This window comes from Xyrauchen texanus, chromosome 30 (genome assembly GCF_025860055.1).
Source record: "Xyrauchen texanus isolate HMW12.3.18 chromosome 30, RBS_HiC_50CHRs, whole genome shotgun sequence".
Taxonomy (NCBI): Eukaryota; Metazoa; Chordata; class Actinopteri; order Cypriniformes; family Catostomidae; genus Xyrauchen; species Xyrauchen texanus.
In genome coordinates, this window is record NC_068305.1 from 6,484,995 (window position 1) to 6,506,846 (window position 21,852).

Sequence of the window (21,852 nt, forward strand, 5' to 3'; positions counted from 1 at the left end):
TTAAGTAGGGCTCTGCTTAAAAACACTTAAGCAATGCATACTTAATTAAGACGCACAAAGAAAACATGCATATTTTTTTATTTATTATTTATATTGAAATGTAACTTTAAATTGGCTAAGGAGTGTTCAATAGCACATTACCATATTTGCACATTTCTGCTGTGGTATCAAGAACCATGAAATTTCACTGGTATCGGTACCAACTACTGAAATTTGGTATAGTGACAACACTAACAGCGCGGCTCAATTGTTTGGTTGGTCTGGTGCTGTTGCACTCAAGTCTTTTTAAGGCAAGTTGGTCCTCTCAGCAGCAATTTTCTCCAAAACTATTTGTCAAAGTTATATTTTTAAGAACAAATTTCAAATTGATAATATAATCTGACAACAATTACACTTTTTGTTTCTTTTGCTTAAATCACACAAAGGGACTTTCAATCCACAGCTGCCATATTGAGCTTTGCTTCCCGTTAATTTTTCTGCAGGTGGCCCTCATCTTCATCCCATCTTTGACCAAAGTCTTACATGTAATATTTCCACAAATACTTCTGGTGGCCTCCAGTGGACAATAAAGGAATATTTCTGGGTCAAAACAAGTTAAAGCTTAAGTATGTGCTTTCTGCGCTACTAGTGCCATCAATAAGAGCATTCTGATTATGCCCCGTCATCAGAAATGAATAGAATGGCTTACTTAAATTTGTCTCTGCATCTTAAGCTGGGAAAGGAGAAAGTATTTTAACCCTGAAAAGGTTACACACTTCAGGTTTAAGCTCAATCAACATATGTAGCATAATAAGATTCCAACAAAATTGTATCGCCCCTTGTTACAGTAAGGCACTAACAATGGAGGGATTGGGGCCAGTTCATTAATGCTAAAATCCACATTATTTCAAATGTATAGCCACAAGACGTAAACATTATGCATATTAACATGATTTTAGTGTGATAAAATTTATTATTAAGCTTTTCTGTTTAAAGCTATATCCAATACCGGGATGACAGCGTTTCAACGAAGTTGTACTATTGGATAAAACTTCACACAGATAAGGTTAGGAAGTGATTTTTATCACAATAAAATCATATTAACATATATAAAGTTTACATCTTATAGTGATCCCTTTGAAACTGTGTGTATTTTAACATTTACAGACTGGCCCATTCACTTCCATTGTTGGAGCCTTTCTGTAACAACAGTTGTGGGTTTGATTCCTGGCCCACACAACTCCACATGCCGAAGTGTCCTTGGGCAAGACACTGAAACCCAAGTTGCTCACAATGGCTGGCTAGCGCCTTGCATGGCAGCTCTGCCACCATTGGTGTGTGAATGGGACACAGTGTAAAGCGCTTTGGTAACCTCTAAGGTTAATAAAATGCTTTATATAAGTGCAGACCGTTTACAACAATTTTTTATTTTGTTCTTGAAAAAATTTTTTTTTTTGGTGGAAATCAACTTTAAGACACAAATGGTATTAATTAATCTTAATTTATAGGGGGAAATAGGAATATTCCTTTAATGCTTTCTGCTGGGTTTCATAAAACCAACTGTAATGAATGTTAGACATGGAAAAAGAAACCCTGTTACAAAACACAACTATTGGTACTACACATTGTAAAATATATTACATTTTTATTATAATACATTATATAGTAATGTTTCTTATTTGTCATACATTGTCAAACAGACATAAGAAAATAAAACTTGCAGGTAGAAATTACCTTGCTATAATTCTTCATATAGCAGTAGCACAAATCAATTGTAAACAGTTGGAATGTTGCATAGTTCTGCAAACGCTACAAACAAAATGCATTTTATAAAGAGATGCAAACACAATGCAAATCAAGATGACATTTGGAGTTCCTGCAGGCTAATCTTTTAAGATTAGATCTCATGAAAACACCAAACATGGAAATTGTGAGATGATTTCCTTAACTGATACATTCATTAGATGAACTGAAACAGAATATTGATACTATTGGTTTGATATTCAATACAATAGGGCTACTAGAATGCCTTTGTTGCATGGTGCAGGCATTGCATTAGTTAACATGCTTGTCTAATGTACAGATTACAATTCTCTGACAGAAAGGAAATTGAAAAGTTATTTGTTAACAACTGATTAAAAATGTGAGGAATATATCAGGATTAGCCTTGCTTCTGCCCCAATAGTCTGAAATTAGCTAATTTATCTGCAATTATTCAAAAAGGATAGAATTAGCCTGGAATAACACTATAATCAAATGGCTAAAGAGACAATTCCTGTCACACAAACCTTAACATCCTGCCAGATGCCAGTTTTTACCATTTATCTGTTATATCAGTGGTTGGTGACCTTTTTGAATTTCCATTTTTAATTGTAATCAATCTCTCATGAACTGATCCGGGTCTCCACACCTGCCCAATTCCACATTTGGTCTGTTCTGGTCTGATTAATTAACCAGACTACTATTATACCATGACTTGTTTTGCTCATATTTGGCTAAGTTCAAATCTGTCATGTGAGCAGAGATATGGAAAAGAGCACATCTCTAGAAAATTTATTTTATTTTGGAGGTCACCAAGTTGCTATAATGGTTCGGGTTCCTACTGCTGGATGCCCAAACACTATTGGTGGGCTGCACAACTGGCCATAGATGAGATGCATTACCAGTAAAAGTAAGATGCCTTTCCATTTTGACAACGAATCAGTTTTCTTACATCTAAAAATTTATTTATGGAAGGGAAAGCATTGTATACAAACTGCATGAATCAAACTCACTTAAAATACTGACAATTTCCATCACTTTTTTTAATAATCTCTGAAGTGACAAATCATAAAGGACTGTGAAATCGTGATGAAATGGTGAAAGATAAAATGTGGAATTCTGATTGGCTCTTGCTTTTGACTGACCTGCTCTCTCCTTGCCATCTCACTGCTCACCGCTACTGGGTGAGGCTATAGAAGTGATAAGGTAAAGTAGGCATTGATTTGTTGTTGTGGAGGCGGTCAGATGCAAATGCCTACCACAATGTGACATCACAATCTAGAGGAAGTATAAAACAAGTCGTTTTGGCAGCTTGGTTTCAACAAATGCTCTTTTTTCAGTGAGGAGGAAGTTTTTTTGTTCTGAAACTAACTGTATGTTTTTATAATACCTCTTATATGTCAAAAGATCAAGGAAAATTTGATTCCTCATGCCATGACCTATTTAAAGTACATGTAAACCTACAGAGTTGCTCACATGCTGCAATATCTCCTAGTAGTCTCTGCATTGGGTCACTGCTCGTTTGGATTAAGTTAAACTTTTCTCAACTTGTCAAGTCGATTGACGTTCCCACATCGTCACTTGTGATGACAGAAAACTTTCGTAATTTTTTTGGCTGAAAATGAATCGGTGTGAACGGTCCTTTAGACCTGGATCTTTCAATTAGATTCAGCTGACGTAGAATGCTGTTTAACAAATTCCCACATAAATTCATTACGATTTCAAAAAAACAAACAAAACAACCAGGTACGGTTTAAATCCACTAATAGTTAGATAAAGGTTGTTGTCGTCTCCAGTCAGATCGGACTAGATAGGGATTCAATTAAAGTTAAAACAGTTTAGGTTTTTTGATTGCTTAAGGCTTGGGTTGATTAAATGTACTTGGTAGGAGAACACATGATAATGGTCTTCAGACTGGAGCTGCTCACCACATCTTCACATCCTTCAGCTCTAGATCACCTAGTATCTCCAGCTCATCCACCTGACTCAGATCCTGCATGCGGTGCTTGTAAGTGAGCTGATGGAGCCCGTTTACTGCCACTTTAAACTGCTTATCTTCACACAAGATGATCATCTGCCATAAAAAAAAACAGGTGGCACATTCCACAATATGGGATACTTCTGTATATTTTCATGTCCTATTTAATTTTTTAAAGCTTTAATTTTGTTGGAAGAACTATTAGACATGCTAAAAAGTAGTTTCAGAGGCAAAGCAAATTTTTTGATAAAAGATTACAAAGATAAAAAAAAGGTTTCTTAAGAATAATGTGTACTGGTCAATCGTTTACAACAAGTCACGAATAACCATGAACGTGCATTAAGAAAGTATATAGAGTCAATTTATTTCTTGTTGACTTAGCATGAAAAGCTTTAGTGACAGGTGAATTCTGGTACCTCAAAGTACTGGCTGGGAGAGAAAGGAAAACTGGTCTGGAAGAGCTCCTCTGACCCCCAACATCCCGACAGGAAAGAGTTTCGGACGAAGACTCCAGCCTTGAGGCGAGGGTTTAAGTGCAAAGCAATGTCTTCTGAGTTACTGACTCGCAGGTTTACAGCAAATCTACTGAAATGGAAAAAGGACGTTTAAATCAATAAAAGATATCAATAAATAGATGAAGACATCAATCAATCAATAATTTAATTAGAAGTGGATTAAATAAAACAGCAAAAGCATGCTTTTTCTAGGTTGAAATGCACATGGTCATGAAAAATTTAACTATAAATATTATATATCGTAAATATTCCAGTGGCGTTCTATCAGTCAAGGATGATTGTATGATTCAGTGGAGATGTAACATATCATGAGTAGAAGCTCATATTTGTGGTTAGATTATCTGCACATTGTACCTGTGTGGGGAAGCACTGACCCGACCCTTCACCATAATGGAATGTCCTGGACTCAAACCTTTCACAAGTTTACTCTTGAATGGAAGATTCTGGAGACATAGAGAAGCACATCTAACAGATGGGTTTCAAACTCAGCATGACAAAAGGCAGCATGGTTTACGCCTCTTCTTCACAATATATCGTTCACATTCGTAGCGCAAACGGTGTGTTGCACACCAACATTTAAAACAAGTATGAGCAATAGTACATGCCTTAGCAAACATACCACTAATAAAATAATCAACAGGCCTCCTGAAGGTAAGGTGCTTGTTTGTTTAGTTGGGATCTGCATTACATTTTGGCTTTATTGGTCTGTAAAGTCCTGGTTTCTGTCCAGAATGTGATGCATCTATTTCAATTTGATTTAATTCATACTGAAATCAAATTATCCAGTTGGATGTGCAGTCAAACGTAATGCTGCCACATAATACGGATATATAAGTCACTCACATGTGGTACGATTTGTAAGCATAGATTCAGGACTTTTTATAGAATACCATTACTTATACATTCATGTCACAAAGTAACAAAATAAAGCCTGAAAACCTCTGCATTGCAAATGAGCCCCACCAAGATGTGATGATGTGGAAATATGAATATAACAGTTTTCACATAGCACTTTAAGGAATATTCCGGGTTCAATACAAATTAAGCTCAATTGATAGCATTTGTGGCATAATGTTGATTACAACATAAAAAAAAAAAATGTAGACCGTCCTTTTCTTTAAAAAATACATTATGGAAGTGGGGTACATTTTTGAAAGTTAAAATCCTCACTTTTTCAAAGGTATAGCCACAAGACATAAAACAATGTGTGTAAAATGATGTGTGATAAAATCACTTATGTTTTCTGTGTAAAGTTATAGCCAATTTTACAACTTTGTTGCCATGGTGATGTAATGTCAACAAACCCTAAAATGACTAAAAAAGACAATTTAAACAATTTTACGCCTCAAATAATACATGAATTTTAACAGATAACTGTAATTTAACATGTAATTGCTTCAAATTTCTGCCTTTAAACCCTCTGAAAATTGGCCCCCACTTCCATTGTAGTGCCTTACCTTAATTTTGCTTTTTGTTTTAAGAAAGGGAGGGATGGGGCCTGGTAGCTCAGCAAGTAAATATGCTGACTACCACCCCTGGAGTCAAGAGTTTAAATCCGGGGCACGGCGAGTGACTCCAGCCAGGAAATATGATCTCCGTAAAACCACAAAGACAAACGTCTCATGTCTGCTTCGATCACTGATTATCTAAGATCCAAGGAGCCAAAACTCTATTTCAGGTTGAACCTTGGGCTGTTTTTTTTTTATTTCCCCCAAAATGTGCCATTTTTCACTTATTTGTAATCTTGCTTGTTTAAATAATCCAATATTTTATATTAGATGTCTAACAAATTTGCAATCAAGCAGAAAAAGCATGCATAAACAAATTAGCTGCAAAATATTTTAGCAACTATTAACGATAAAATGTTTGGATTGGCTTTCCAACGATGCCTAGATTGAGCTTTTAGTCAAAGTCTTTCTAGCAAGTCAGTCCACTGTCACCCATCTTTGGAACGCTCTCAGGAGGCTATTTCCAGTCATGCTAGTGCAGCTCCTATCTACTTGAATGGGGGAACACCGAAATCTCAAAAACGATTGGTCAAGATTACGATCGAAGAACATATTTCAAATCAGCAATACAACTGTATAATATTGAAATCAGAAATTGTGCTTCTTTACCTCATATTATGTTTAAACATGCAATTTTCCCAGCTTGTATTGCTAATGTGCATGCTTGAGTTGATTGACAGTTGATGTCTGTATCTAAAAGGCGATTGGCTCTTTTACCTGTAAGACGGGACTTCCTTTCCACATCTGTTGACCATTGGGTGCTAGAGCTTCTTGGTTGGGCATTTCAATTTCTCCCATTCATTTAAATAGGAGTGACCCATCTCTGCTAAATAGTCTCTGTTCTAGTTCAGAGGTTGAGATATTCGACAAAACAGTGGGGAGCATGCATGTGATCTAAAATAGACTGGATGTCTATGGTGTGAGTGCTGAGCTGCATTAGACTACACCAGTGGGGATTTCTTTAAGACTGCAAGGGAAGCTCAGCTTCCCCTATAATGTCAAAAAAATAATGGTCAAATATGTACTATTGTGTAAACAATTTATTGACTAAAAATGCGTTAGAACATGTTCATCTCGAAGACGAGTTTGTTCAGAATCAGCTACATTACATATAGCAGGTCGGCTGACTCGATTTACTTCTCATACATTCCCGTAGCGTCAGTGCATTTCCCTGTTGAAGCCGAGTGTCCATTGACTTCAATGGGGCTGCTCTGAACAGTTTTTTTCAGTGCTCCGAAAATAGACGGTCATTGGATAAATGTTGCGATTATGTCCCGCCCACGGACGCTCAGCGTCTCTGGGGGTGAATGAGGAGTGGGCTGGCCCGGACTCCGGGCTTCCACGTGATGATTGGAGGATCTGTCGAAAGACTGCATCTCCTTTTGATTGACAGCGAATCTGTACTATAAGAAGTCACTGAAGCTATTTTGCGCTCAGTCCCATCGCGGATTTCTCAAGTGTAGTCGAAAGACAAACTGCTGCAACCTATTTCTTTATATTTGTTTGGCTGAAATTGCTAGTCAATTTGCATAATACATTTCACACAATTATACACCACATTCCTTGTTTCAGTTTTACCAAGTTTAATATATTTTTGTTTTAGAGCGTTCGTTACGTTGCTCGTTCGTTCGTTCGTTCGTTCATTCATTCATTCATTCATACAGTAGGCTAGGCTAGCGTCGTACGGGTGAAACTGCGCACGATGGCAGACGGTGCTAATATTGTCGACCTGATTTTGGCGAAGCCATTTGAAAGTCTTCCTTACGAGGAAAAAATTTGAATTAAACAGCAGGGCAGATCAACACCTAAGATTGATTTAGTGCAAAAAATAGGGTAAATAAGTTTATAATGTAGGCCGAAAATGAGCTTCCCCTCTTTGAAAGACTAGCAGCCGCCACTGGACTACACCCTACATTTCCGATATTTATTTTGTGATGGAAGGTGATTGAGGAAAAAATGTGTTTTCCTAGTGCTCGTTTCCATTTATTGGAATGAAATAAGACTTTTTGCAGGGAGATACAGCAAACAGAACTAGAATTACATCCTAACAAATTAAGGGAAAAAAAGAGATACTTAAATGATGTATATATGTGTGTTAGGTGAGCTTTTAACCCTTCTAAGTCGACTGACGATCCACAGCGTCAAAGTGCGCACCTCTGACATATCTATTAATAACTTCGGAATGGATCAAGGTATTAACTTACTTTTTTTTTTGTTGTTTTTTATGAAAAAGCTGACATTCGTCTGCATAGACTGTGTTGACTTCCGCGAATGATAAGCCTTCCGTATTTTAGTGCAAATCTATAGCATTATTATTATAGATTTTACCATAAAACAAAGACATTGTACTTTATTTTATCTAATGATATAAAACGCTGTTGGTGTGTGTAAACCAATCAAAGACCTGTGTGTGTGTGAACCAATCACAGAGCTGTGTGTGTGTGTGTGTGTACCAATCACAGACCAAAAGCAAAGAATGACATGGTCAGATGTCATTGGAGTAAAAGGGGAGGGGTGTGAAATTCCTTTCAGCCAAGTGTGGCAGAGAATGACTGATGAAAAGCACATCAATCAGTGGTGCAACAGTTCCATCTTGTGGTGTTTTTGGATATTACTCCATTTATACAGCTTCTTATTCCATTCACATGAACGGTTTTTTCCCTATTATATTTTCTTATGTTTTTCAACCAAAAAAAAACTTATGGTGACTATAGTCACAGAAATGTAAATAGTTGTTTTGTTTCTTTATATTTTTTCACCCAATTTCTTTTGAAGTTGTTCTAAAGCCTTTGAGGAATAAATATTTGTTGTAAAATTCATTATTCATTTATGTTTAATATTTTTTATATAATAAAAACAACAAAATTGAATATCCGCTTTTTGTATTTTTTGGTGATATATCACATCAGAACATGTAAAATTTCTCAAGAAGTGTATTTACAATGCATCCACATTGTAGATGAGAATCTATAGAATCCAGAAATATGACTCTCTTCACTCTGCTATGAAAATTGACCATTCCAGAAGCCAAAATATCAAAATAATGCCAGGCGGACTTAAGACCCCTTAGACCTTGGAGGGTTAAATTTGGGTGTGAAAAACAGTCAGTGGCAACCAAATAATGCAGTTGAACTAGGTTACAATGTACTCACCAGGTCACCTGATTCCGACAAGACAGTCTATTGGATGAAAGTGGAGGTTTATACAACAAATTAGATATAATAGATTAAGAGGTGATAATGTAATCATAAAACAGTTTCAACTACACTATCAATTTGATTACAAAATGAAGGCGTGAGATTTATACATTTATTTAATATATAGTATGTTAATTTAAAGTTGTAATCTATCTTGACTATGTCAGAACATAATGTGTATTCACTTACGTAAGACTGTGATCTTTTACTCTCAGCTGCACTTGGTGATGTGACAGGGCTCTGAAAATGTCAAAAAACACAACCATTAAATCAAATAAGTTGTTTATTTATGATTTAATTTGTATGTGTTCACCAAATAATCAATGTGATCCTCGTACAATCTACCCTACAAACTACATTTGATTAAATAATACACTCTGCTGTACCACCTTGTCAGTATTTACCCATATCCAGTAGGCTACTGTCAGTCCTGCTAAAGTTTAAATTTTTATTTAAACATGCTACTTGGAGTGCCAATGCAAAAATTCTCTAATGTTTGAAAAATTATAATTTAAAGTTTGAATTGAAAGAATGTGTTACCTTACTCACTGAACTGGGAATAAATCCAATGGCCTGAATTTGAACCTTCCCAGATATAGCCAGCGTGTCCACCTTCTTGAGCTCTAACCTGTGCTTGTACTCCAGCAGGTGAGAGCCATTTACTGCCACCTGGATGCAGTAAACAACACAAGTAAATCAAAACTGTTTATTTAAAACAGCATTATTCGTTAAATTATTGGCCTTGAAATTAATGAATACGTTATACAGATGGCTACTTTTAGGAACGTTCAGCAAGAGAAACATAATGTTTTAGTTAGGTGAATTTTGGCGGCAGTGTTTTATATATTATATATATATATACACACACACTCACCTAAAGGATTATTAGGAACACCTGTTCAATTTCTCATTAATGCAATTATCTAAATCAACCAATCACATGGCAGTTGCTTCAATGCATTTAGGGGTGTGGTCCTGGTCAAGACAATCTCCTGAACTCCAAACTGAATGTCAGAATGGGAAAGAAAGGTGATTTAAGCAATTTTGAGCGTGGCATGGTTGTTGGTGCCAGACGGGCCGGTCTGAGTATTTCACAATCTGCTCAGTTACTGGGATTTTCACGCACAACCATTTCTAGGGTTTACAAGTCAAGTCAAGTGGTTTTTATTGTCGTTTCAACCATATACAGTTAGTACAGTACACAGCAAAACGAGACAACGTTCCTCCAGGACCATGGTGCTACATAAAAACAACAAAGGACCAACATAGGACCACATGAGACTACACAACAAAATAAAATACCTATATAAACTACCTATATATACCTATATACAGTGCACGTGCAAACATGTGCAAAAAGTACAGGACAGTACAACAAATTACTGACAATGAACAGGACAATAGACAGTGCAGCGCCGACCAGTACTCAGTAGTGCAAAAAGATGACAGTTTCTAAAAATGTAAACATAACATACTATGAGATAATGTTCTATGCACATAGCAGTTATTGAGGTAGCAGACAGTTATAAAGTGACAGTTATTAAAGTGCAACTTCGGGACACGTGTGTGTCAAACCAGTCTCTGAGTATTGAGAAGTCTGATGGCTTGGGGAAGAAGCTGTTACACAGTCTGGCCGTGAGGGCCCGAATGCTTCGGTACCTCTTGCCAGGCGGCAGGAGGATAAAGAGTTTGTGTGAGGGGTGTGTGGGGTCAGTCCACAATGCTGGTTGCTTCTTGGGATACAGTGTTTTTTGTAAATGTCTTTGATGGAGGGAAGAGACCCCAATGATCTTCTCAGCTGTCCTCACTATCCTCTGCAGAGCTTTGCGGTCCGAAGCGGTGCAAGTCCCAAACCAGGCAGTGATGCAGCTGCTCAGGATGCTCTCAATAGTCCCTCTATAGAATGTAGTGAGGATGGGGGTTGGGAGATGTGCTTTCCTCAGCCTTCGAAGAAAGTAGAGACGCTGCTGGGCTTTCTTGGTGATAGAGCTGGTGTTGAGGGACCAGGTGAGGTTCTCCGCCAGGTGAACACCAAGAAATTTGGTGCTCTTGGCGATCTCCACAGAGGAGCCGTCGATGTTCAGCGAGTGTGTTCACCTTGTGCTCTCCTAAAGTCAACAACCATCTCTTTTGTTTTGTCGACATTCAGGGACAGGTTGTTGGCTCTACACCAGTTCAGTCAGCCGCTGCACCTCCTCTCTGTATGCTGACTCGTCGTTCTTGCTGATGAGACCCACCACGGTCGTGTCATCGGCGAACTTGATGATGTGATTCGAGCTATGCATTGCTGCACAGTCGTGAGTCAGCAGAGTGAACAGCAGTGGACTGAGCACACAGCCCTGGGGGCCCCAGTGCTCAGTGTGGTGGTGGTGGAGATGCTGTTCCCGATCCGGACTGACTGAGGTCTCCCAGTCAGGAAGTCCAGGATCCAGTTGCAGAGGGAGGTGTCCAGGCCCAGCAGGTTCAGCTTTCCAATCAGGTGCTGGGGAATGATTGTGTTGAATGCTGAGCTGAAATCTATGAACAGCATTCGAACGTATGAGTCCTTATTGTCTAGGTGGGTGAGGGCCAGATGGAGGGTTGTGGTGATGGCATCGATCCGTTGAGCGGTTTGAACGATCACGCAAACTGCAGTGGGTCTAGTGAGGGGGCAGCTGGGTCTTAATCTGCCTCATGACGAGCCTCTCGAAGCACTTCATGATGATGGGTGTAAGTCGCGACGGGACGGTAGTCGTTGAGGCAGGACACTGAAGACTTCTTTGGCATGGGGATGATGGTGGTGGCCTTGAAGCACGTTGGAACAACGGCGCTGCTCAGAGAGATGTTGAAGATGTCGGTAAGAACATCTGCTAGCTGGTCTGCACATCCTCTGAGCACTCTGCCAGGAATGTTGTCTGGTCCAGCAGCCTTCCGTGGGTTGACTCTACGTAGAGTTTTCCTCACATCTGCTGTGGTAAGACAGAGCACCTGGTCGTTGGGAGGAGGGGTGGACTTCCTCGCCATCACGTCGTTCTGCACTTCAAACCGAGCGTAGAAGTCGTTCAGCGCATCTGGAAGGGAGGCATCTTTGTCACAGGCAACTGATGTTGTCCTGTAGTTGGTGATGGCCTGGATGCCCTGCCACATGCGCCGCGTGTCACCGCTGTCCTGGAAGTGACTGTGGATTCTCTGGGCGTGTGCGCGCTTTGCCTCTCTGATTGCCCGTGACAGTTGTGTCAAGAATGGTGTGAAAAGGGAAAAACATCCAGTATGCGGCAGTCCTGTGGGTGAAAATGCCTTGTTGATGCTAGAGGTCAGAGGAGAATGGGCCGACTGATTCAAGCTGATAGAAGAGCAACTTTGCCTGAAATAACCACTCGTTACAACCGAGATATGCAGCAAAGCATTTGTGAAGCCACAACACGCACAACCTTGAGGCGGATGGGCTACAACAGCAGAAGACCCCACCGGGTACCACTCATCTCCACTACAAATAGGAAAAAGAGGCTACAATTTGCAAGAGCTCACCAAAATTGGACAGTTGAAGACTGGAAAAATGTTGCCTGGTCTGATGAGTCTCGATTTCTGTTGAGACATTCAGATGGTATGGAATTTGGCATAAACAGAATGAGAACATGGATGCATTATGCCTTGTCACCACTGTGCAGGCTGGTGGTGGTAGTGTAATGGTGTGAGGGATGTTTTCTTGGCACACTTTAGGCCCCTTAGTGCCAATTGGGCATCGTTTAAATGCCACGGCCTACCTGAGCATTGTTTCTGACCATGTCCATCCCTTTATGGCCACCATGTACGCATCCTCTGATGGCTACTTCCAGCAGGATAATGCACCATGTCACAAAGCTCGAATCATTTCAAATTGGTTTCTTGAACATGACTATGAGTTCACTGTACTAAAATGGCCCCCACAGTCACCAGATCTCAACCCAATAGAGCATCTTTGGGATGTGGTGGAACGGGAGCTTCGTGCCCTGGATGTGCATCCCACAAATCTCCATCAACTGCAAGATGCTATCCTATCAATATGGGCCAACATCTAAAGAATGCTTTCAGCACCTTGTTGAATCAATGCCACGTAGAATTAAGGCAGTTCTGAATGCGAAAGGGGGTCAAACACAGTATTAGTATGGTGTTCCTAATAATCCTTTAGGTGAGTGTATATACACTCACCTAAAGGATTTTGGTGCAAATTGTAGCCTCTTTTTCCTATTTGTAGTGGAGATGAGTGGTACCCGGTGGGGTCTTCTGCTGTTGTAGCCCATCCGCCTCAAGGTTGTGCGTGTTGTGGCTTCACAAATGCTTTGCTGCATACCTCGGTTGTAATAAGTGGTTATTTCAGGCAAAGTTGCTCTTCTATCAGCTTGAATCAGTCGGCCCATTCTCCTCTGACCTCTAGCATCAACAAGGCATTTTCGCCCACAGGACTGCCGCATACTGGATGTTTTTCCCTTTTCACACCATTCTTTGTAAACCCTAGAAATGGTTGTGCGTGAAAATCCCAGTAACTGAGCAGATTGTGAAATACTCAGACCGGCCCATCTGGCACCAACAACCATGCCACACTCAAAATTGCTTAAATCACCTTTCTTTCCCATTCTGACATTCAGTTTGGAGTTCAGGAGATTGTCTTGACCAGGACCACACCCCTATATGCATTGCAGCAACTGCCATGTGATTGGTTGATTAGATAATTGCATTAATGAGAAATTGAACAGGTGTTCCTAATAATCCTTTAGGTGAGTGTATATATATATATATATATATATATATATATATATACAGTGAGGAAAATAAGTATTTGAACACCCTGCTATTTTGCAAGTTCTCCCACTTAGAAATCATGGAGGGGTCTGAAATTGTCATCGTAGGTGTATGTCCACTGTGAGAGACATAATCTAAAAAAAAATCCAGAAATCACAATGTATGATTTTTTAACTATTTATTTGTATGATACAGCTGCAAATAAGTATTTGAACACCTGTCTATCAGCTAGAATTCTGACCCTCAAAGACCTGTTAGTCTGCCTTTAAAATGTCCACCTCCACTCCATTTATTATCCTAAATTAGATGCACCTGTTTGAGGTCGTTAGCTGCATAAAGACACCTGTCCACCCCATACAATCAGTAAGAATCCAACTACTGACATGGTCAAGACCAAAGAGCTGTCCAAAGACACTAGAGACAAAATTGTACACCTCCACAAGGCTGGAAAGGGCTACTGGGAAATTGCCAAGCAGCTTGGTGAAAAAAGGTCCACTGTTGGAGCAATCATTAGAAAATGGAAGAAGCTAAACATGACTGTCAATCTCCCTCGGACTGGGGCTCCATGCAAGATCTCACCTCGTGGGGTCTCAATGATCCTAAGAAAGGTGAGAAATCAGCCCAGAACTACACGGGAGGAGCTGGTCAATGACCTGAAAAGAGCTGGGACCACCGTTTCCAAGGTTACTGTTGGTAATACACTAAGACGTCATGGTTTGAAATCATGCATGGCACGGAAGTTTCCCCTGCTTAAACCAGCACATGTCAAGGCCCGTCTTAAGTTTGCCAATGACCATTTGGATGATCCAGAGGAGTCATGGGAGAAAGTCATGTGGTCAGATGAGACCAAAATAGAACTTTTTGGTCATAATTCCACTAACTGTGTTTGGAGGAAGAAGAATAAAATCCCAAGAACACCATCCCTACTGTGAAGCATGGGGGTGGTAGCATCATGCTTTGGGGGTGTTTTTCTGCACATGGGACAGGGCGACTGCACTGTATTAAGGAGAGGATGACCGGGGCCATGTATTGCGAGATTTTGGGGAACAACCTCCTTCGCTCAGTTAGAGCATTGAAGATGGGTAGAGGCTGGGTCTTCCAACATGACAATGACCCGAAGCACACAGCCAGGATAACCAAGGAGTGGCTCTGTAAGAAGCATATCAAGGTTCTGGCGTGGCCTAGCCAGTCTCCAGACCTAAACCCAATAGAGAATCTTTGGAGGGAGCTCAAACTCCGTGTTTCTCAGTGACAGCCCAGAAACCTGACTGATCTAAAGAAGATCTGTGTGGAGGAGTGGGCCAAAATCCCTCCTGCAGTGTGTGCAAAAGTTTGACCTCTGTAATTGCAAACAAAGGCTACTGTACCAAATATTAACATTGCTTTTCTCAGGTGTTCAAATACTTATTTGCAGCTGTATCATACAAATAAATAGTTAAAAAATCATACATTATGATTTCTGGATTTTTTTTTAATATTATGTCTCTCACAGTGGACATGCACCTACGATGACAATTTCAGACCCCTCCATGATTTCTAAGTGGGAGAACTTGCAAAATAGCAGGGTGTTCAAATACTTATTTTCCTCACTGTATATATATATATATATATATATATATGTGTATGTATTGGCACAGTAGAGCAATATTTGATTACGTGAATAAAAACAAGCCTGTGAGGGACACACTTGCAGTCACTTCAATGACAAAACATTTATAATAAAGCTCCTAGATTACATAAAATTTTTCCCCAACTGACTGTAAATATGAGGACGTGGTCGAGAGCCTGTCTGGGGAGCGAGAAAGCGGTAAGGACATCCACCTGAGATGAATTGTTACTAATTACCGTTTCCATGTTCACAGTGAGAGTCGGGGGAGATAAAAGATGGCCCAGTCCACCAAAAGAGGGAGAGAGCCCAGCTGAGAAGCTGTAGGTCTGTTGGCCGCTGCCGTTGTTTTGTATATTGAAGCACCTTGAGTTTGTGTGCGTGAGAAGCTGTACCATTGTGCTGTAAAGCGAACGAGTTTTTGAGTTTAATAAAAAAGACATTTCTGTGTGGGAATTGCCATCTTCCACTTCCTCCTTTTGATCCAAATATGAACATCGGTTACACATGTTTTTACATACAAAACGATACAACACACTTTTAACAACAGTACAATCCATTGAAAAGACTGCAAGAATATCCCTCACAGCCTCGTTTTCAATCCCATAAAAAATCAAACATGAAGGTACTGTGAATAAGGTCCATTGCTTTAAGACTGCACCCCCATAAGGTAATTTTACTTTTAAAGTAGTCATTTGAGAAGCAGGTTTTGGGAGCAATATTGCAGACACAAAAATAATAATGATCAAAAAACTGTCTCAGTATCACTGATTAGTTATCTGTGCTTTCCCTCTCTTGAAAAGCACCAACTGCCACTTTTTGGAACCTTTAAACTCTCGATGAGATGGATTAGTGCCAAAAAAAGTGATATGATATTAACTTTTATGCACAACAGCCACACTAGCGAAAGACCATTTTTTATATATATATATATATATATATACACACACACACACACACACACACAATGGCGGAATAATGGAATAATGTACAGATTTAGCTCTTGTGGAAAGAAATTGGTACTTTTGTTCTTTTAACTGATCACACTGTATAGTCAGGACATTAATAACGTGAAAAATTACTATTACAATTTGGAAAAAAAAAACTTCTTAAACTACTTCAAAAAAACTACTTCATATGCAGCAATGACAGCTTTGCAAATGATTGGCATTTCTTGGCAAGTGACATTTCACCCCACGCTTCCTGTAGCATTTGCCATAGATGTGGCTGTCTTGTTGGACACTTCTCACACACTTTACGGTCTTGCTGATCGCACAAAATCTCAATGGGGTTAAGATCCATAACACTCTTTTCCCATTATCTGTTGTCCAATGTCTGTTTCTTTGCCCACTCTAACCTTTTCTTTTGGATTTTCTGTTTCAAAAGTGGCTTTTTCTTTGCAATTCTTCCCATAAGGCCTGCACCCCTGAGTCTTCTCTATACTGTTGTACATGAAACTGGTGTTGAGCGGGTAGAATTTAATGAAGCTGTCAGCTGAGGACATTTGAGAGGTTTATTTCTCAAAAAAAAGAGACTCTGAGGAACTTATCCTCCTGTTTAGTTGTACATCTGGGCCTTGCACATCTCTTTTTGTCCTTGTTAGAGCCAGTTGTCCTTTGTCTTTGAAGAATGTAGTGTGCACCTTTGTATGAAATCTTTAGTTTTTTTGCAATTTCAAGCATTGTATAGACTTCATTCCTCAAACCAAAGACAATGTTAAGCTTCATTTAATGAACCAAATACCTTTCAGCTGTGTTTGATATAATGGCAAGTGATTTTCTAGTACCAAATTAGCAATTTAGCATGATTACTCAAGGATAAGGTGTTGGAGTGATGGCTGCTGAAAATGGGGCCTGTCTAGATTTGATTAATAATTACTTTTTTCAAATAGTGATGGTGCTATTTTTTACATCAGTAATATCCTGACTATACTTTGTGATCAGTTGAATGCCACTTTGGTGAATTAAAGTACCAATCTCCATATTCCAAACTTTTGGCTGCCAGTGTGTATATTGTGTAGGTCCCCCTCGTGCCGCCAAAACAGAACCAACCCGCATCTCAGAATAGCATTCTGAGATTATATTCTTCTCACCACAATTATTCAGAGCGGTTATCTGAGTTATTGTTAACTTTGTCAGTTCGAACCAGTTTGGCCATTCTCTGTTGACCTCTCTCATCAACAAGGCATTTCTGTCCACAGAACTGCTGCTCACTGGATGTTTTTTGTTTTTGGCACCATTTTGAGTAAATTCTAGAGACTGTGGAAATCCCAGGAGATCAGCAGTTACAGAAATACTCAAACCAGCGCATCCGACACCAACAATAATGCCACAGTCCAAATTACTGAGATCACATTTTTCCCCCTTCTGATGGTTGATGTGAACATTAACTGATGCTCCTGACTCGTATCTGCACGATTTTATGCACTGCTGCCACACGACTGTCTGACTAGATAATCACATGGATGATTGAATGAATGCAAATGGAATTTTTTTTTTTACTGCATATACTATATATTATTTTTAAGATGCACTCAGTAATACTCCTAAAGAAATTAATTGTAATTTTGAAATATGTGAATAAAATCTCTTTTATTCTACATGGGGGAGGGGCACCTTCATGGGGGCTGCAACTTCATCACATGACTGAATACTACTCGCTTAATCTCAGTAACCGTATTTTATTCGACACTTTCACTCTTGGATTAAATTATTCATGGCTGATTGTGAATAGTGAATTTCTACAATTGCATCTCTACTGAAAACTATTGATTTTGAATAATGCTGCATCCGCACCACTAGGTGTCACTGTAAATCCAAGATGACATGAGCAAAAAGTTACTGAGTGCATCTTTAAATCATCATAGAGCGGTTAAAGCTTATTTTACTGATCTCGTGTGAATTCTACTCATAGAATGACACATTTTAATGTCATATTAGTTGATGTTCTACATGTATTCTTGAACGTCCTTATATTTAAATGCTCCTCTAAACACCTCCCACAGTGGTGTAGTGGGTGTCTGAATGTTTGCAAACAGTATGTCATCGCTCAGTTGTTCCGAACTTCTTTTTGGCTCTTAGCGAATAACGAAGCAGCACATAGCCATGAGTGTTCCGGGGCCTTAAATGTTACTTACCTTGAACAGATCTTTCTGTATGAGTATAATTATCTCAAAGGCAGCGCCATGTCTGAAGGGCTTCAAGAAATGGATCTCTTCTCGTCCCCAATGCTCCTTCTCGAGTGTGTTACATACAATGTACGGTGACCACTTGAAGCGAGGGTTAAAATGAAAGGCCACGTCTGCTCTAGGCTTTATACTGCATCCGCAGGTCAGGTCAATCTGAAATCTAAAAGCGAATTTACAGTTTACATTGTTTACCTCACTGTTTGGGTAAGCTGTGGACAATACAGCAAAATTCAAATGTGATATGAAAATAGAGCTTCTTTGATACATAAATTCTTCTTTTTCTATGAATTCTTGCAATATTTCTCGTGCCAGGTTTGACATCAATACCAATGCCAGTAGTTCTTGCATATGCCGTAACTGATCTCAACACATCAATGCTGTTTCTCAATGCTAAGTATGCAAAGAATGGACTTGCATTCTCATAAAGTCCTGTTTTGGCGTGCTACCTTGAAAGAACAAACTGCGAGTTTGGAGATGTGCTGCGATATTCAACAACCTCTTTTGGCGGTGGATAATGTCATCGAATCGATCCACAAATTACATAAGGACACACTGAGAAACAGCAAAAGTTTAAATTTGCACAAGTGTGAATGATATTTGAGAGATACAGGGGAGTGATTTTTTCCCTCCCAGAAAATAATTACTTAAATTACAGTCTGTGCAGCCTCACACAAAGCTATTGAATGGCTTCAGAACACTTTAAAGGGCACCTATTATGCCCCTTTTAACAAGATGTAATTTAAGTATTTGGTGTCCCCAGAATGTGTCTGTGAATTTTCAGCTCAAAATACCCTACAGATCATTTATTATACCATGTTGAAAATGGCAATTTTTGGTGGGGAAAAAAAACAAGCTGTTTTTACTTTTTTACTTTAAACCGTATCCAGAATAGGGTGGAGTTTTGACATCTCTGCTTCGGATAACTAGACATCATAAGCAATATGACTGACGGTGAAAATAGTGGTGTTCAGCCCTATATGTTTGAACCAGAGTCAGACACTGATGAGGGAGAGACTCCGTCAGAAGTAACAGCTTTGAGAATGAACCAGGAAGTTTCTGAATGGCTATTCGATCAATTTATTTATTTGTTGTAGATAAGCAACACACACACAAAAATATTAGAGATGCACCAATTGCCGATACCGATGTTTAAAATAATAATTTGTCCGATACCCATTTTCTTTTTTGTTTATTTTGTTTTTGTTGTTATTTAATCCCCCTTTTGTGCCAGTGAAACAAAGAAAGTGCATCTGCCAACTCAAAGTTGTTGACTGGGGGGTTTTGCTCTTTACAAAAACAAAAATTGGCCCCTTAGGAAATACCTTCCCATACTTGTGCAAGCTAGCGCCCAGTGGTGTCTACAGATGTACGGCCATACACACTGTGTGTACCATGAGCGCTCCGACTGACCTGAGAAATATTTGCTTATGTATAATTATTTTGAGTCTGTTGTTTTCAGTGAATTGGCCACAAGGGCTTGCAAAATGGTCTGAATTGATTCGTGATTCAATACAATTCGTTCAGAGCGCTCTCTCACTGAATCATTTGGAGAGGTTTTTCACACAGTAAAACAGCATCTGGATATTTATGAATACAGCGCTGGATACACTGTAAATTGACCTACTGTCAACTGAAACAAAAGGCTGTCTTTTTGAGAGGAACTTTGAGAATCTTCCGCTAGTTCTCATGTGAACAAGGGGCTGTTCAAACTGAACATGTTTTTGCGTGTACTCATGCTGTATTTCAATCATCTTCCATGTAAACATTCATTAGATGGATGTCTTTTGAAAACTGCATCATGTTTCACTGTGTTTTTAGCATCTCTCATGGGAGCACAGCATTTGTAGATGCTGTGTACATGAATGCTACTCATGCTACTCATACTCATATAAGAAAATAAATAAATGCTTATCTCAGTCATCAGAATTGAATGCTTTGGGGTTGGTATTATAGTAGCCTACCACCTGTTGGATCTTCTCCGAATCTGCAGCTAGGTAGGCAACTGTTGTCCAAGTCGACCTCAAATAACCAACGGATATAGACAGACAACATTGGCCCCTATCATCGGTGAATGACATCACAATGTCAAGGTGAATATCGGTTTGGAGAATAAATCTGTGCATCCCTAACAAATACTGTTACAACGTTGGCTATGTGCTATAATGACAACACACACACAAACAAACATGTCCGTCGGTAGTGTCCGTCAACAGTTATGGGCAGGACCTGTACAAAGTGAAGTCACTTTGTACAGAATCTGTGAACGGCTTGTTCTGAGATGGTGCTTATGACTAATGAGGATTAAAAAAAAAAAAAAGGACTGGGAGGATTTTAAGGACTGGGTGGATTTTTTTCATTATAGGGTGGTTGTGCATAATAGGTCCCCTTTAAGAATTTAGGGCAAAAACATTTATCTTTTTTTGTGTGTGTTGTCCTTTTTCAAGCTTGACAGCCCCTGGTCGATAAATGCTTTCAAAAACACTCCTTATGTGTTTCAAGGAAGAAAGACAGTCATACATGTTAGAATAACATGAGGGTGATTATCACTTTCAGCATGGCTGTGCGTCTCACTGATAAACTGAAAGTAGACTGGACACAATAAATATTGCAGTGCCACAGTAAACGACAGAAAGTTCTAATATGAAACCAACTTCAGCCTTGTCCTTACCTGTCAGCATTACTGGGCACACTGCCCTGAATGAGCACCATCTCTCCGGGATGTAGTCCACCCAGGATGGTCCCAGCATAAGGAATCGTCTGAATGTAGAAATTAAAATCATGAGACTCAGCTGTGCACTTACTTCTGGTTTGGCCAACCCATAGGTATATAATTTAAATAATGTACGCTTTCTAAACAGTAAAACAATTAGTATATGAAGATAAATAGATAGAACAGTCAACTTCGGTGAACTCCAAACCTGGCAAACTGCATAGAGTAGATAAAAAGCACTGACAAATAAGTAAAAAGGAAAAGTACAGTAAACCTTACTGGATTCAATACTGTTTGTTTCGGATTTGCGACAGACATGTTGTCGATTCTGTTATGACAGAAGTCTCGTTCGTTCAGATGATGATGAAAATATCAACGCTTTCAGCACTTTCACTTCCGCATGTGTGAGAGGCGCGTAGGTGACCAATGAAATGAGCGCAACGCATTCAGTAACCAATCAGAGCGCAACATAAGTGCGATGCTTTCAGTGACCAATCAGAGCGCGATATGAACACGACGCGTTCACTGACCAATCAGGCTGCGACATAAGCGCGACGCATTCAGTGGCCAATCAGAGCGTGATTTCATTTTCACTTCATGCTGTAAAATTTAATTATTTAAATAATAAACACTTATATTGAGAACTTGGTTTA

The 21,852-nt window shown here is 39.3% G+C and overlaps 2 protein-coding genes across 3 annotated transcripts in view; one reads left to right on the forward strand and one right to left on the reverse strand.

Moving 5' to 3' along the window:
• The window catches only part of LOC127624017 (palmitoyltransferase ZDHHC14), an 85,751-nt gene extending 70,001 nt beyond the window's left edge, over window positions 1–15,750 (forward strand). Inside the window, exon 9 of the mRNA XM_052098620.1 lies at window positions 15,559–15,750. Within this exon, the coding sequence (XP_051954580.1) occupies window positions 15,559–15,561 (3 nt within the window). The 3' untranslated portion in view covers window positions 15,562–15,750. The remainder of the gene's footprint in view (window positions 1–15,558) is intronic.
• On the reverse strand, window positions 1,493–21,657 carry LOC127624028 (galectin-8-like). Of its 2 annotated transcripts, none has more exons than XM_052098634.1 (9): window positions 21,479–21,657; window positions 21,158–21,246; window positions 18,439–18,649; window positions 9,479–9,607; window positions 9,128–9,178; window positions 8,894–8,920; window positions 4,588–4,676; window positions 4,135–4,300; window positions 1,493–3,814 (listed from the first exon to the last, which is right to left on the reverse strand). In XM_052098634.1, exons 1-9 carry the CDS (start codon window positions 21,515–21,517, stop codon window positions 3,665–3,667), a joined length of 951 nt encoding a protein of 316 aa, XP_051954594.1. In that variant the 5' UTR covers window positions 21,518–21,657; the 3' UTR covers window positions 1,493–3,664. The 2 variants fall into 2 exon arrangements, with proteins under 2 accessions (XP_051954594.1, XP_051954593.1); XM_052098633.1 differs by having other exon boundaries at window positions 4,135–4,303; window positions 21,479–21,654.
• Between the last annotated feature and the right edge of the window lie 195 nt (window positions 21,658–21,852).